Raw genomic sequence first — 16,467 nt, 5'->3', positions numbered from 1 at the left:
GTACATGTACTCTGCACAATGACAAAGTTGAATCTAATCTAATCTAATCTAATCTAATGCTACGGTCTCCATGCAGTAGTGTGATAGTTAATGCAACCTGGTAGGTGTTAATGCAATCCTGTATAAATATTGCCCTGTAGGAGTTGATGCAGCCGTGCAGGTGTTAATGCAAACTTGATAACAACTCTCTATAAAACCTTGAAAGTGTTAATGCAGCACTCTGTATACAATATTGCAGGAGTTAATACGGCGCTGTAGGAGTTAATGCAACAATTAAAAAACTAATTCAACCTTATAGATGTTCATTTAAAACGGCAGGGGTTCATTATATGCTGTTGGTGTTTATTCAACATTGTGATTAATTCATCAACTGAAATTCATTCCTTTTCCTCGTGAGTTATGAGTCTAGACTAGAAAAAAAAAGATGAATATTTTGGACCGAGTGATTCCGATTCAGCACCAGCTTACACACACATACACACACGCGCGCGCGCGCGTAGAGAGAGAGAGAGAGAGAGAGAGCAGGCAGGGGCGCGCACAGGCAGCGCGCGCGCGTTGAAGGCAGTGAAGGCAGTAAGGGAAGCGGCAGCGGTGGCGTTCCCTCAGCGACGCAGCATCGTCATCAGAGAGAGAGAGAGAGAGAGAGAGAGAGAGGTGAATAGGTGGCTGCATCATTCCGGATGGCTGCCTCCGGATCAGCAGCGGAAGGAGGAGATGAGCTCGTGCTGCACGGAAGGCGGCTCACTCGCCTCGTCTCCCCGCACGGAAGAGCCTCATCCTTGGCTTGAGGTAAGTCAGCGCATCGCGGATCTCGCGCATCCTCCAGAGCGCATCACGTTGTTGTTTTTTTTCTCTTGTTGTTGTTTGTTTTTTAATCCATTTTTCCCCCGATGCAACTTCTTCAAAGGAGTTGTGCTCGAGCCTGCATCTTCTTTCGGCTATTTATTTGACTTGGTGATGCGCGGTGTGTCGGAATGCCACGCTGCAGAGATGCGGGATGTGGGAATTAAACACGCGCTCTAAATGCATCCGTTACTACATTAGATTTTGGAAGTCGGTGCATTAATCATTCACTTTTTTTTATTGGCGTTGTCACGATGCTGTTGATTCGACTCATATATTCATAGACATGTTTGTGCGTTAAAAAAGAGTCGAACTTTGTTTTTCGTTCAATGAAATTCTCCTCAATGAAAACCCGCATTTCTGCACGCGCTTTAAAACCTTCACGAGATGTGCACGAAGTTGAGCTGACACTCAGAAAAACTCGACTTTCATCATGTGTATGTGTGTGTTTGTGTGTGTGTGTGTGTCACTGAACATTGTACTCCTGGTTGGTTTAAAGTTTCAGGTCATTCCTGAGTGTTATTAATTAACCGCCGATTAAATAAAAGGTTAATTTAGCCCACAGGGCGCGTTTCCTCAGAAGCACGCGCCGCCTGGCGGTGAGAAGAAGGCGTTTTTGGCAGCGCGTGCGCTCACAGACGCGCGCGCAGGAAGGGAGAGGATTTCCTCAGGAATAGTAAAGTGAGAGAAACGATAAAGAGACGCACGCGTAAAGAGACAGAAAAAATGGTGCTCAGGTATTCCAGAAAGAAATCCATCGCCAAATTATTAGTTATTAGTCTATCACTTCCTTTGCAACCGTATACCAAAAGCTTATATATAATTTTCTGGCATTTTTTACATATTCAAGGCTACACAGAGATGCACACAGAGGTTCCAAAAAGCACACACTACTTTATAATCTTTTTGTTCGAGCTCCTCCTTCGCAAACGTCTTTTCTATTCACGTGAGTAAAAACAGACGAAACACACCTGAGCAGATTCACCGATCACCTCAGATCTAACCTCAGATCTTTAATCAACTGAAAGACAGAGAAGTCTGTGTCATAATGATGATGATTTTCTTAATGCATCCTAACCAAAAGAGACTCTCCAGTCCACCACCGAAGGTATGAAAGTGCCCTATTAGAAATTTTTCATCATTTATCATTTTTGGATCCTTCAGGATTATTTGCAGAATTTCTTTCAGTCCACACTAAAACATTAGCAAGGACAGGATCGCTGGAGATCTTGACCTGAACCAGAGAAACGTTCCATCTAGTTTAGCTTGATATTAGTAATGATGGCTGATTGTGTGGATCGGTTATAGAACAGTGACGTAATTAGCATGCTTATATTTCATAGCATTTTTAAAATTTAACCACGATATAGTGTCCTGTATTTATTTATTTTTGTTAGGGAAAGTGAGAGACGAGAGCATTTTCGACCATCTTTGCTACTTTTTTTTCCCCCTCCATCTACGACATTTCCAAATTTATCCAACCTTGGAGTCGGTGATCGGATTTCACTGCCAGGCCATAACGAGGAAAAAATGGACAAGGTATCAGAGTCGTCCGAGTCGAAGAAAAAGCATATTAAAGCGTAACCTAATTCTTACTTTCTCTCGAGTTGTTCAGGAGATGAATATCGCCTTGAGATGTTGTTTCTGTGGTCTAGATTTAAGTGTGTGTGTGTGTGCCATGGTGTGTGTGTGGGTGGGTAGGTGATGGTCGCTTCTTCCTGCAAGCCAGCTCGGAGCTCTTATTGCCGCGCTTCCCCCTCACCCTCCCCCACACACACACACTTCCTATTTATGTCTGACCAATCATGTGTCCCCCCCGGGAAGTGTTGGTCGCAGCTGGTGAAGTGTCGATTGAAAACAACCTGGAGTCTGACGGCTCAGTTTGTCCCTTTAGAGGACCGTTATCCTCCCTTGAGGAGCACCCGAGGGAGAGGGAAACTTAGACACATTCGCAGACACAGGTCTTAAGTGGTAATTTGTTGAATGACGGGAGATCTGTCTTTGTTTTCCGTTCTCTTTTCACAGGTTGCAAGGATCTACCGCTGAAATTTCGGCACCATGGATAAAAATCAAGCAGGTCATCTTTTGAAAATGATGTAAGCATCCTGAGCCCATTCCTCAAAACATCTGGAAAACTCTAGCATGCGCTGTGCGATGGTAACATGACCAGAAAATGCTTGCCAGTCAGCCAGTACCTTTCTTTAGCCTAGGTTGGTGAAGCATCCGAGACTTTCTCCCACACATGTACGCCGTTTGCCATGAATCTGGCCGTGAAGCTGCGGAGGAATCTGAGAAGGCTGGTTATCCTCCTCGCCACCTTCTGCATGGTCAGTGTAATAGTCTCCGCCTATTACCTCTATACGGGGTCAGCCCAGGAGCTGGAACTGACGGACCATGGCGTCGGTCCTGACTGTGCTGAACTGCGGGTGCTTCCTTTCCGACCGGTGGAGCTGCGGATACCCAAACCCATGGACCCTTCACGGAAGGATCCTGTAGTGTTGGTGTTTGTTGAGAGCCAGTACTCCCAGCTGGGGCAGGACATTATCGCTATTCTAGAATCCAACCAGTTTCGCTACCAAGCTGAGATTGCACCTGGCAAAGGGGACATCCCACCACTGACTCACAAGGGTCATGGGAGATATGCACTGGTCATCTACGAGAACGTGCTCAAGTACGTGGGTATGGACGCGTGGAACCGTGACCTTCTAGACAAGTATTGTGTTGAATACAGTGTTGGACTTATTGCCTTTCACCGTGCTAGTGAGAACTCCCAACCTACCATGCACCTCAAGGGCTTCCCCCTAACCTTACAAACCAACGTACCCCTGTGCGATTGTTGTGTTAATCCGCGCTCACCACTGCTTTACGTCACCCGAGCTGAAGTGGATCGAGGACCACTTCCCGGTGAAGACTGGACCGTATTCCAGTCCAATCACTCCACTTACGAGCCTGTGCTCCTCGCCAGATCACGGCTTAGTGCGGATGATTCCAGCGGAAGGATGGTAACTGGGCTCCAGGCCACTGTGATTCAGGACTTAGGGCTTTATGATGGGGTCCAAAGGGTGCTGTTTGGGCAAGGTCTGGGCTATTGGCTGCACCGACTCATACTTGTGGACGCGATCGCGTACCTCACGGGCAAGAAACTATCACGCTCGTTGGAACGGTACATCCTGGTGGACATCGATGACATCTTTGTAGGAAAGAAAGGGACAAGGATGAAGGTGGACGATGTGAAGGTAAGGTGTGAAGCTGCGCGTGTGTGTGTTTGTTCAAATGCCCAGTGCCACTCTGCATTGGTACTCCAGATATTGTTTCAGTCAAATTGAACCAGGGCCTGAATCTGAGGTGGGGTGTGAAGGGATAACATCACTCTTGTAAAACTACCAACCCTATTAGATTGATCTGCACATCTATTGCCATTAAGATATACAGATTATAACAATGTCAGACCAATAAGTTTCAAATTTCTGTGAAAGAGATCATAAAATCAGGGTTGCCAGATCGGTGTGACTATTTAACAATCTAATCCTAGGTAAAAAACCTTCACATTTGACTTTGATCATCAGATCTGCGCTGTCAAAATCTTGGTCCTGATTGGTCAGACAGGGGTTAATTAATCATCTCTGTCAGCTGCTTTGACAGTAGTTTGGCTACAAGGCAAAAGTGGAAAGGTGTAGGCTGCTCTCTCCAGGGTGAGAACTTTTTGTATCAATCAGAGATCCACCATATCTTCAGGACAATACAGTTTCCCTGTTAACATGACAAGATGTTTTCCTTTACATCACCATTTCTGCTGTTGATTATTTTCCTATAACAGCACAACACACACGTGTTTCATTATATCCTTATATGAGAGGAAGATGGTTGATAACAGGACAACGTAATTAGGGAAATCTCAAGTTGTGAGACAACCTGGCAACCCAGATTGAAACTCACACCAGTAATACAGTGTCAAAAAGTGAAACTCGTCCTAAATGATCCCTCTTAAATCCTTTCCACTCAATCCAGTCTGTCCAGAAAATACTGAAAATTTAAAAATAAAATCTTTTCATGGCTTTCTGCTTTAATGTAATTATGCAATTTCACATTAAATAGGTTGTAGGACCTCATTTTTACTAGTTTGTTTTAAAGATGTAAAGAAGTATGTAAAATCAGGGTTGCCAGATTGGCGTGATTAGTAACAGACCAATACAAAAGTCAGAGAAAACCTCGGTATTTATTCACAAGGTCCGCTCTTGGGCTTTAAATGAAGTTAAGCTACTATTCGGGGATGTGTGTGTGTGTGTGTGTGTGTATGTGTTAGCTTGAATAGCATTGGGTGTTTGAGTTGGCCTGGCCGAATCTAAAGAAGCTATTTAGGGGAACAAGAGGAGTTAAATGGTGCTCAGTCACTCTTTCACACACTCGTTCATTCTGTCGTTCCCACGTTCGCCCCCCTCCACGAGCCTCTTCAGCAGATTGAAAGGTCGCGTTCACTCCATTATGTGATGACTTCATGACTCGCACAGCCTCTCTCAGCTGTATGTGTGTGTGTGTGTGTGTGTATAAGACTATATTTCATTCAGTAGGGATTTTGTAATTGAGGAAGTTTCATTCATACTTGTATTCCACACACACACACACACACACACACACACACAGCTGCACCATGTCGTTTGACAGACATGATGATGAAAGGAAACGATAATTAGATTGTTAAAGTCGGAAAACCTGAGTGAAGTGCACATTAACACACACACACACACTCACACACACACACACACACACACTGATGTATGCAGGCTCCACCGAACACTTTGTCTAGAAAAATTAATCAGTCAGATTGCTCTCCAGATGTTAGATGTCCTGCTTCATTATTTTTAGGGAAATGATATTCAACCTTTTTTTTCCCACAAACTTTTTTTTATTCTTGTCTTTGCGTGTCATAGTCAGCAGTGTGTGTGTGTGTGTGTGTGTGTGTGAGTGTATTACACACATGTTCCTGATTTTCCATGATTTCCAGATGTGTGTGTGTGTGTTATGTTGATTTGAACGGATAAATCAATCAATCGGAGACATGGGTGTGTCCTAATTAAAAGTGCTGGTTGTAGGGGGTGTGGCCTCGCTGACCACATCACCACAGTCTCACATAGCCAGAGCTGGTCAGACTGAGGGTCTGGGACTCCAGCAGCTTTCACTGGCTAAGGAATGCCCAATTGAGCATCTGACTGACATGTAAGGCAGCCAATCGCAGCGTCATATTTAGGGGGCGTGAAAATATAAAGTCCATACAAAAAACATAGATCGAGAATTTGTTTCCAGGCAAAATGTTAAAAAAGAATACACAACACACGTCTCCTGGAAATCTTGTAGAATCCAACCAATCAGATGACGACTCGTGGACTCAAGATTCATGGACTGGACGTCTGAGGCTGAGACTAACATGACCACCTGTAGGCTGTAAGGCTGTACCAGTATGATAACCTCACACCTTTTAAACAAAGGCTGTGTCTCAATCAGCTCTCCAGGTAGTGAGTCAGTGTATAGTGAACATCAAGCTAGGGCACTGGGAAGAACTCTGAACGACACTGAAGTATAGTAATTGTAAGTAATTATAAGTAATTGTTCATGAGCTACAACAATGATAACCGGCTACTTCGCATTTGTTGACCAGTTTGGTTCGTCCACCTTTTTTAAAATATATGACGTCATTTCCAGTAAGGCCAGTAAGGGAACATTGTGATGATGTATCGATGGTAACTGTTTTTTGTGGTGCATCATGGGTTTAATTGTTTGTTTGTATGTTTTAAGGCAAGGAATGTTGTGGTGCACTGGAAGGATTTTGTGATTGTGAGGGAGAGAGAGAGAGAGACAGAGAGAGAAAGAGAGAGAGAGAGAGAGAGAAAGAGAGATATGGATGGGTGGATGGATGAGATAGAAAAAATCTATCTATCAGACTTTATTGATCCTATGAGGGAAATTCTTGTGAGGAAGAGGGAAAGAGAGAGAGAAAGTGAAAGAGCGAGAGAGGAAGAGAAAGAGAAAAAGCAAGACGGGGGGGGGGAGAGAAAGAGAAAGGAAAAGAGAAAAAGCAAGACAGGGGGAAAGAGAGAGAGAGAGAGGGAGAGAGAAAGAGAGAGAGAGAGAAAGGAAAAGAGAAAAAGCAAGACGGGGAAAGAGAGAGAGAGGGAGAGAAAGGGTAAGAGAAAAAGCAAGACGGGGGGCGGCCTTAAAATGGTGGACTCCCTAATCAGCGCTCTGAAACACTAGGAGCTGATTGAGACACAGCCCGTCATGTGTTACACTGTATATTTAAAGTCTTTAAGGTTCTGTTTAAAGTTGCTGTAAATAAACCAGCGTAGCTTCACTAGCTTTCTGTATCTCCTTCAGTAGCAGTGAACAGCAGCAGCGTTACTACAGCTCCATTCACAGCAGCGGAATAAAGCTAGCCTGAATATTATGAACTTCTTACACTTCATAAATCAGCTGTTTTTCCCTTGCGCTATTTCTTATGGAGTTTTTTTGGCTTAATTGCCTGAAGCCAAGGTGCAAATGTGTTCGGATGTGTTCATTATATTCTACTGGCCATATGTGTTTTTCTCTCTCTCTCTCTCTCTCTCTCTCTCTCTCTCTCCCTCCCACCCTCTCTTTCTCTCTCTCTTTCTCCCTCCCTCTCTCTCTTTCCCTCTCTCCCCCTCTCTCTCTCTTGCTCTCGCTCTTTTTGTTACTCTTCCCCCCTCTCACACTTTTGCTCTCTCTCTTACTCTCTCTCTCTCTCTCTCATGCTATTAATTGCTGATGTGTTTCATTTCCAGCAGTAATATTCGGCGGGAAAAGGTTACCGAATCCATTATATCCCCATCCTGAACGCTGTTAACTTACACGCGGTGTTACAGTCCCCTTTGATTGGCTGGGGCTCATTTAGAGTGTGTGCGTGTGTGTGTGTATGTGTGTGTTGGTGGCTGGGTTGGTGTTCAGGGAGAGAATTAGCGGCGTTCGTTCCAGAGCTCGGCTGCAAATGTCATCAGCGAATTCCCGCCGGATCCTGGGAAAGGAGGAGAGAAGACTTTGATTCGACTGCAATTGTTTTTAGGTTCTTCCTAGACCATGCTCTCTCTCTCTCTCTCTCTCTCTCTGAGTGTGTGTGTGTGAGCCCATTACTAAGCCACTGGAGTGAAATGAAAGGTAACAGTTAATCAATGGCAGGCCAATCAATGCAATGGAAACAGAGAAAGAGAGCGAGAGAGGGCTTAATCACACCATGCTGTTACATAACACTGTTATAACACGGTTACTACATGTCAGTAACAACTTGTTTTTGTGTTTTCTTGCACTTTACACGGTGTGTGTATGTGTGCGTTAGAGTCAGAGTCTCTGTGCTAGGTGTTGTGGATTGGAATGTCACTATCGCTCAACGATTGCCATATCTCCCATCAGCCTCTTGGGCCGAGCTGATGAACGGGGGAACGCTGGTGATAAATGAGTCGACACGTGCAACAAAACGGGATTCACCCCACGGGGGTGTGTGTGTGTTGGTGTGTGTGTGTTTCGATGAGTCCACCTTCTGGAAATGCAGTAGAATTTGTGTGCAAATAAATCAAGGTATATATATCTACATGTGGTTGTGTAAGCAGCATTCACCCTGATGTCTATCCACTCGCTCTGAAGTGAAAGTTTGATTCCCACATACAGGAAGTTCAGTGGTCAGAGGAAAGGACTGGGAAAAAAATTTTCAAAATTCACGTCCAGTAGAGGGTAATGGGGCAGGTGTAGAAAGGAATATAACTTTCCTGTAGATTCGTGAGAGTCAGGGTCACGGTGGAGCCAAGACATAAGGAGAACTCCACACGAGAAGTTCAGGACCGAACTGTGGATTCTGATGCAACCAACACCATGCTTTATGTAAATGAAGATCTAGAGCTCATTTGCATAATTTATGCATAGAGAGAACTTTGTATTCTGCTACCAGTGTAGCTCTGATGTAACGTAGAAATACTGAAAACATAATTTATATAATAATCTAATTAACAATATTAATAATAATAATTGCTCCTTAAAGTAGTTTTCTGATGTCAGAAAGGTGGAAGATTGGGTTTTTTTTGCTTTTTATCTGGAGTCGTAAAGGCAGAGGAAAAACAAAGAGGGTTTTTATTGTTATTTATTTATTTTATTTTATTTTATAAAAAAAAAGAAGAAGCCTGGGAGTCAGAAAGGCATAGGACAGATGAAGACATTTTTTTAATTTATTTATATATTTTTTTATTTTATTTTTTTATTTTATCCTCGAGTCAGAAAGGCAGAGAAAAGACGAAGATGTGTTTGTTTGGTTGGTTGGTTTTTTTCCGGAGTCATTTTATTATTTATTTATTTTTATTTTTATTTTTTAAATTTCTTTATTTATCCTTTTACTTTTTTATTTATTTATTTTTTTTTTTTTTTTATTTTTCCTGGAGTTGAAAAGGCAGAGGAATGACCAAGACATGTTTTTGTTTGTTTGTTTGTTTGTTTGTTTGTTTGTTTAAAAAAAATCCTGGAGTCAGAAAGGCAGAGGAAAGGTGAAGACATTCATTTATTTTGATTTTTTTTTTTCTCGAGTCGGAAAGGCGGAGGAAAGACGAAGATGTTCTTTATTTATTTATTTTTGTTTTATTTTATTTTTTAATTTTCTTTTTCCTGGAGTCAGAAAGACAGAGGAAACATGAAGAGGGTTTTTATTTTTATTTATTTAATTAATCTTATTTTATTTCTTACATTTTTTTTCCTGTAGTCGGAAAGGCAGAGGAAAGACGAAGACGTAATTTTATTTATTATTTCATTTTTATTTTTTGTAATAGTTCTCGTACAATCCAACGACTGCCCTTAGACTTTTAAAATGCGAATCACAGGTGAAATGTTGAAATTCTTGCCATGTTGAAATTCTTGCCGGTGGTAATCACACTGCACTCGACAGATGTGTTTGGATGGAGATTAGCTTGAAAAATGGCGGAGTATTCCTTTAATGAGTCGGTTCCCAAGCTGCTGTTTTGCTAAATAATTGTGATTGCTGTCGTAGTTTATGAATTTGGCACTTTGGGGGGTTTTCGGGTGAGATTTCTGGGAGCTTTTTTCTCTCTACGTGTGTGTGTGTGTGTGTGTGTGTCCACATACACAATAAACTCAGAGAGATGTAGAACACAGGAAATGAGCGATGAACAGCAGAAGGAAATCGCACAAGAACAATGTGCCTCTCCGACCTCCCCGAGAACCGATAAAGCAACAAGAAAGAAAAATGTTTAGCGCAGCGGAGAATCGAGCAGGAGGGGAAGGGGTTTGAGGGGAGAAAGAACAAAAAAAAAAAAACCAAAACAAAAAGGAGCGGTGAAAACAAACTGGGACAAGAAGCAAATGAAAAGAGCGGGAGAGAATGGATGGATGGAGGGAACGTATCGGGGAAGAAAGAGTGCGAGAGGAAACTCATTTTTGTCTGCCACAGATCCAGTCGCGCTATAATGAGGTTTCACGGTGTCGTATCAGAGATGCCTGCGAGTCAACAATATGGAACAACGAACACACACACACACACACACACACAGCAATATTCATTCTCTTTTTTCTTTCTTTCTTTCTTCCGCTCCATTGATTCCGAAAGCAATCCCTCGCTTTGTTTTAGCAAGACGTGTGTCTGTCTCCCCTCTCCTGTCTTATACAGACAAGGAAATCGGAATCCGCTTGTGCCGGAATGTTTCGTTCGGATGAAAACGCGGACGCGGTCGACATCGAGTTTGATCGTCGGCTCTAAATGACTGCTTTACGGAATAAAATGAAAGAAATCCAAGATCTGGAGTTCCTGTTTGTGTTCGGACGCTGCACCTGTCATTTTAGAGCCACGGATGATCCTGGGAGGGGTGGAGCTTCGTGAATATGGGCGAGAATCATTTACATATTAAACTCAACAAACATATGTTTTAACCAAATACCGCTGCTCTCACAAGCACTTTATAGTATAAATAGTAGGATCATGTGGTTAGTGATGATGATGATGATGCAGTCAATATTCCAAGGGTGAACAAAACTTCCAATGGAATAAGGATGGAGTCTCGTGGAACTGCCGAGGAGAGTGCTGTGGATGATACACCTCCATCATGATGACCCAGACGATGCCGGGTCCGGTTCCTCTCAAGGTTTCTTTCTGATAGCGCCTCAGGGAATTTTTCCTCAAGACCTCGTTATGTTCCTCTAAAGCTACAGTGGTTTTTTGGCCAGGACAAAAGGGTTCAGGAGGAACTTTCAGGAGATTGCAAACCAGAAGGAGAAGAGAAAGAAGAGCATGTGGTCTTCTTGAAAAGAGTTGCAGGACGTCTCGAAAGCAGCATGGAGAACATCTCACGCCGAATTCCTCTCTTGAAACCAAAACAGTCTGCGATAATTTCTCATTTTTGGATGAAGAACAGTTATTAATCCCCATAATAAGCCCAGTGAGGGACAATACGGCACTGCTTCAAAGCCCAATTTTTACCGGGTTTTGTTATGCGCCAGCAAAGAAACCTTGACGGTCAGTTTTCCAAGAAACCGAGAAGATGTTTCAACAAGACCTCAAACGCATGGCCTGATTAAATTTTCCAAAAGAAAAAATTTGAAGGTCTCGCTTCAAACCTTTTGGAGGATGTTGGAATCGTTGAAATCTCCTAACCTTGGGGAAGTGAAGACGATGTGCTGAGAGGGGAAGAAATGGATAAAAACACAAAGCACGATGCTGGCTAGATGTCTCGGAGGTATCTTATTTGTGGTCTCGGGATGTCTTCCTTATCGATTCTGTTCTTCGATCCTTATTCGTTATACTAGATATGGGAGCAGGAAACCTGGAGTCAGTTCTTTGGGGGGACAAGATAGGGGACACTGGACAGGGTGGTGGCAGTCCATTACAGGATGCTTCACTGCACTTCACATCTCATGACTTGAGGAGGAAACCAGTGAACCCAGAGGAAGACATGTAAACTCTGCCCACGCTGCGTGCTGGGAATTTTGTTTGTAAGCGAACACCAAAAAAGACTCCGAGTCCTCCCTTCCCCCCTGGCCGTATAGCAAGATTAAGATGTTATGAGAACATAATGGGGTGTGATTTCATGCCTTTTCCCCTCGTACCGTCCCCTTGATATCTCATTCCAATATTAAATCTTGGTTTTAAGCCGTCAAAAGCGCAGAGAGCCGTGAGAGAGGGGGGTGAGGGTGGTGGTGGTGGGGGGGATACTCGAAACGCCAAACCTCCATTAGCGACCAACGAGAGAGGATCGATCCTGTGATATTTCTGCTCTGTGGAGATTGTGTGTGTGTGTGTGTGTGTGTGAGAGAGAGAGAGAAAGAGAGAGAGAGTGTGTGTGATAGCCTAGCAACCTACATAACCCTCCTCACACTCTTGCGCACACACACACACACAGAGACAACATTATGTCTGATGTTTGATCAGACTGTTTTTTTATCCTATAAACCTTGAATTGAAAGGAATGTTAATGACTTAAGTGCTGCAAGTCAGTAATATGAGAGAGAGAGAGAGAGAGAGAGAGAAGGACAGGGATCGAGACAGATGGAGGAAGCAAAATGGTAGCAGAAGAAGGGAGATGGAGGGATTGAGTGTTGCTGTGACAACAAAATGTGGCATTTGTGTGGGTTTATTTTTTTCTCTTCAGCTTCTCTGTGTCTCTCTCTTTCTCTGTCTCTCTTTCTGTCTGTCTCTCCTGCCTTCCTTCCTTCCTTCCTTCCTTCAATCCCTAACCCTAATCTCTCTCTCTCTCTCTCTCTCTCTTTGTTTAATCCTCTCTTCTGTCTTCGCACACCTCTGTGGCCTCCAACCATGACCTCCACCCTCGGCTTATCACACACACACACACACACCTAACACGATAACACTATCCTTCCATCTCCAAAGATATTTCTATACTTGTTTGAGAAATCATTATATAGTAGACACACTGTATGCTGTTGTTTTTCAGCTGGACACTTTAATAGGAACACCAGTGAAGAAAAAGTCACTCAATTAATAATCACATCTGTACATCTGTGCTGAGCTGTGAAGCATCTCAAACCGTACAATACACCACTCCTGCAGCCAGCAACAGCAATCCGAAAGGGTGAAGGATGGCATGATCCTAAAGAGTTTCCTCTAACATCGTGTCTTGTCCTGTTTTAGTTCTTTATTCATCATCTGACTGATCAAGATGTTGGACAGTAATAATAAACCTCACAGCATATGTTCTCATGTCACTTATAGCTCATAACACACACCAGTGCTGAGAGAGTGAGAGAGAGAGCGAGAGACCAATAGAGAAAGACAGAGAGAGAGAGAGAGAGAGAGAGAGAGACAGAAAGATAGAGAGAGAGACCCAGGGAGAGAAAGAAAGACAGACAGAGGGAGAGACCAAGAGAGAGACAGAAAGACAGAGAGAGACCCAGAGAGAGAGAGAGAGAAACAGAAAGACACAGAGAGAGAGAGACCCAGAGAGATGGAGAGAGGCAGAGAAAGATACACAGATAGAGACACATTGACAGACAGAGAGAGAGAAAGAGACTAAGAGAGAGACACAGACCGAGAGAGAGAGAGAGAGAGAGAGTGATAAGGAAGGACAGAGACCTCTATGCCTCTTTTCAGTGGACTCAGTAACTGGCCTGTGATTAGGTGACCTGAGGGCTTTTGTTAATTGTGTACATAAGTCTGTGCTGGTTCAGCAGGAACTGCAGCGTCAGGCGTCTCGGGTTTGACATCACACGCTACTTCCTTGCTTCAGAAAATCAGAAGCGCAGCATCTAGCCTCAGCAGCTCATTACAAGCAGCCAATCTGTCCCGGGTCAGTTTCGAGAAGGCCCACCAGAGCCCCCCACCCCCCACCCCCAAATGCTTACATATCGGTATTTCACAGCAGCATATGCTACTCCTTAATAACTACAGCTCGCTTGTCTCCTCCCTCAGCCGTCGCAGATGAAGCCTAAACTCCCTCACAGTGTCAGAACTGCTTTTCTGCTCGAGTGACTGTGTGATTGACGGCTTTCTATGACCACAGTGGATTGATTGACAGGAGAATAGACACGCCCCTTTTTCCTGATTGGTTGGATGTTTGTGGCAAGGAGGCAGAATTTGTGCAAATGCTAGAAAGCTAGAAGTAATGCAAAGTGAAAGCACAGACACACACACACACACACACATGCTCACACACACACACACACACGCTCACACTCACACGCTCACACACACACTGCTTATGAGACTTTAGCCCCAAATAATCCTTAGCTTCATGCCATCACTGTCACTCAGCATATGACACTGTCTACATTGTGTGTGTGTGTGTGTGTGTGTGTGTGTGTGTGTGAGCGTGTGTGTGTGTGTGTGTGGCATCATCATGACTGACAAGCTTGCTTCCTTCCTCCATCTTTGCACCTCTGATAGTAGAGTAGACCCAAGGAGTCACATTCACTGAAAAAAACAAACAAACAAACAAACAAACAAATAAATAAAAACAAACAAATAAATAAATGACTTAAATAAATAAACAAATAAATAAATAATTGAATGAATGAATGAATGAATGAATGAATGAATGAATGAATAAATAAATAAATAAATAAATAAATAGAGGTGGGTATGCAAAATAATGTTGTGTGTGTTTGTGGTGTTTGGTGACATCATGATTTAGGGATGTTACTTATGTATTTTGTTTCATGACACACACACACACACACATGGCCTGACTAAGGTAAACCTGAGGTCAAATAGTCGGTAAACTTCCTGCTGTCATTCCCTTTTGACTGTCAGGATTTGTGTGTGTGTGTGTGTGTGTGTTTGCCATAGTCCAAACGACTGAAGAAACTGAAGTTGACATTTTAATTGGCTGTTCATCCTTGTGGTGACACGTACAGCACAAATCAGACCTCACAATCCATCACCTTCACATTCTCTCTCTCTCTCTCTCTCTCTCTCTCTCTCTCTCACACACACACACACACACACACACACACACGGGTCATTTTTCCTCATTACTACAGAATGCAGCTACAACGTCATCTTTCGTATTGGCATTCTGCAGGTGTGTGTGTGTGTGTGTGTGTGAATTCCTTATTTAATGAGACCACCAGCTCAATTGTGAATGTCGCTCTGTAAGAAAAGCTATGTCCAGACGTCCATGCGTCTCCTACATCTTTCTTCTTCTGTCTCTTTCATCACCACTTCCTCTTCTCTCTCTGTCCCTCTTCATCCGTCAGTCGTTCTCAATCTCGCCATCTAGTCCAGGTAAGGCATTGATCAGCACAATGAGGTCGTCGGTACTGATGGGGCATCCGTTTGGGAAAGAAAAATAGAGAGAGGGGCCAAGAGAGGGATGAGGAAGGACAGGACGGAGACGAAGAGCAGACGTCTCACAGGAACAAGGGATGAAAGCAAGATAGGAGTTATAGAACATAACGAAAACAAACAAGGCTGACGGCTTTATGCTGTTATCTGCTGTTAATCCGCTTAGGGCTGAGGGTGTGTGTGTGTGTGTGTGTGTGTGCGTGTGTGTGTGTGTGTGTGTGTGTGTGTGAAACGAGAGTTGATGCACAGCTTTAAAATATTGGCACCCTATCTATCTATCTATCTATCTATCTATCTATCTATCTATCTATCTATCTATCTATCTATCTATCTATCAGCTTTAAAATATTGGCACCCTATCTATCTATCTATCTATCTATCTATCTATCTATCTATCTATCTATCTATCTATCTATCTATCTATCTATCTATCTATCTATCTATCTATCTATCTATCAGCTTTAAAATATTGGCACCCTATCTATCTATCTATCTATCTATCTATCTATCTATCTATCTATCTATCTATCTATCTATCTATCTATCTATCTATCTATCTATCTATCAGCTTTAAAATATTGGCACCCTATCTATCTATCTATCTATCTATCTATCTATCTATCTATCTATCTATCTATCTATCTATCTATCTATCAGCTTTAAAATATTGCCACCATATCTATCTATCTATCTATCTATCTATCTATCTATCTATCTATCTATCTATCTATCTATCTATCTATCTATCTATCTATCAGCTTTAAAATATTGCCACTCTATCTATCTATCTATCTATCTATCTATCTATCTATCTATCTATCTATCTATCTATCTATCTATCTATCTATCTATCTATCTATCTATCTATCTATCTATCTATCTATCTATCTATCTATCTATCTATCTATCTATCTATCTACTACAGGGCATTTTCAAACAATAAAACAACTAATACTGCATTCAACTTACCTTGGAAGAGAGAGAGAGAGAGAGAGGGAGAGACGGAGAGAGGGAGATAAAGAGAGAGAGAGAGAGAGAGAGAGAGAGAGAGAGTCTCTTTCTATCACATGTCTGCGAATGCACATATTCCATCAGGTATTTTCCTCCATCATGGCTCCTTTCAAAAAATCTGCTCATTGAAGATATGAAGCACAGAACTTCAGTGTACATCTCTCTCTCCGTCTCTCTCTCTCTCGCTCTCTCTCTCTCTCGCTCCGCTCTTTCATTCATACTAACCTCCAGTCCTCATCCTCACCAACCTCCACTTCCTGCTTCACAGGTTGTAACACTTTAATCTAAAGATGACCCAGTACACACGCACACACACACAC

At 42.8% G+C, this 16,467-nt stretch overlaps 1 protein-coding gene across 1 annotated transcript in view; it reads left to right on the top strand.

Moving 5' to 3' along the window:
- Window positions 1–543: 543 nt before the first annotated feature.
- The window catches only part of ndst3 (N-deacetylase/N-sulfotransferase (heparan glucosaminyl) 3), a 69,622-nt gene continuing 53,698 nt past the window's right edge, over window positions 544–16,467 (top strand). Inside the window, exons 1-2 of the mRNA XM_058384730.1 lie at window positions 544–789; window positions 2,869–4,079. Coding sequence (XP_058240713.1) covers window positions 3,102–4,079 — 978 coding nt within the window. The 5' untranslated portion in view covers window positions 544–789; window positions 2,869–3,101. The remainder of the gene's footprint in view (window positions 790–2,868; window positions 4,080–16,467) is intronic.

Source organism: Hemibagrus wyckioides, linkage group LG29, assembly GCF_019097595.1.
Source record: "Hemibagrus wyckioides isolate EC202008001 linkage group LG29, SWU_Hwy_1.0, whole genome shotgun sequence".
Taxonomy (NCBI): Eukaryota; Metazoa; Chordata; class Actinopteri; order Siluriformes; family Bagridae; genus Hemibagrus; species Hemibagrus wyckioides.
The sequence above is the reverse complement of the archived record's forward strand: the minus strand, read 5'-3'. Positions and strand labels throughout refer to the sequence as shown.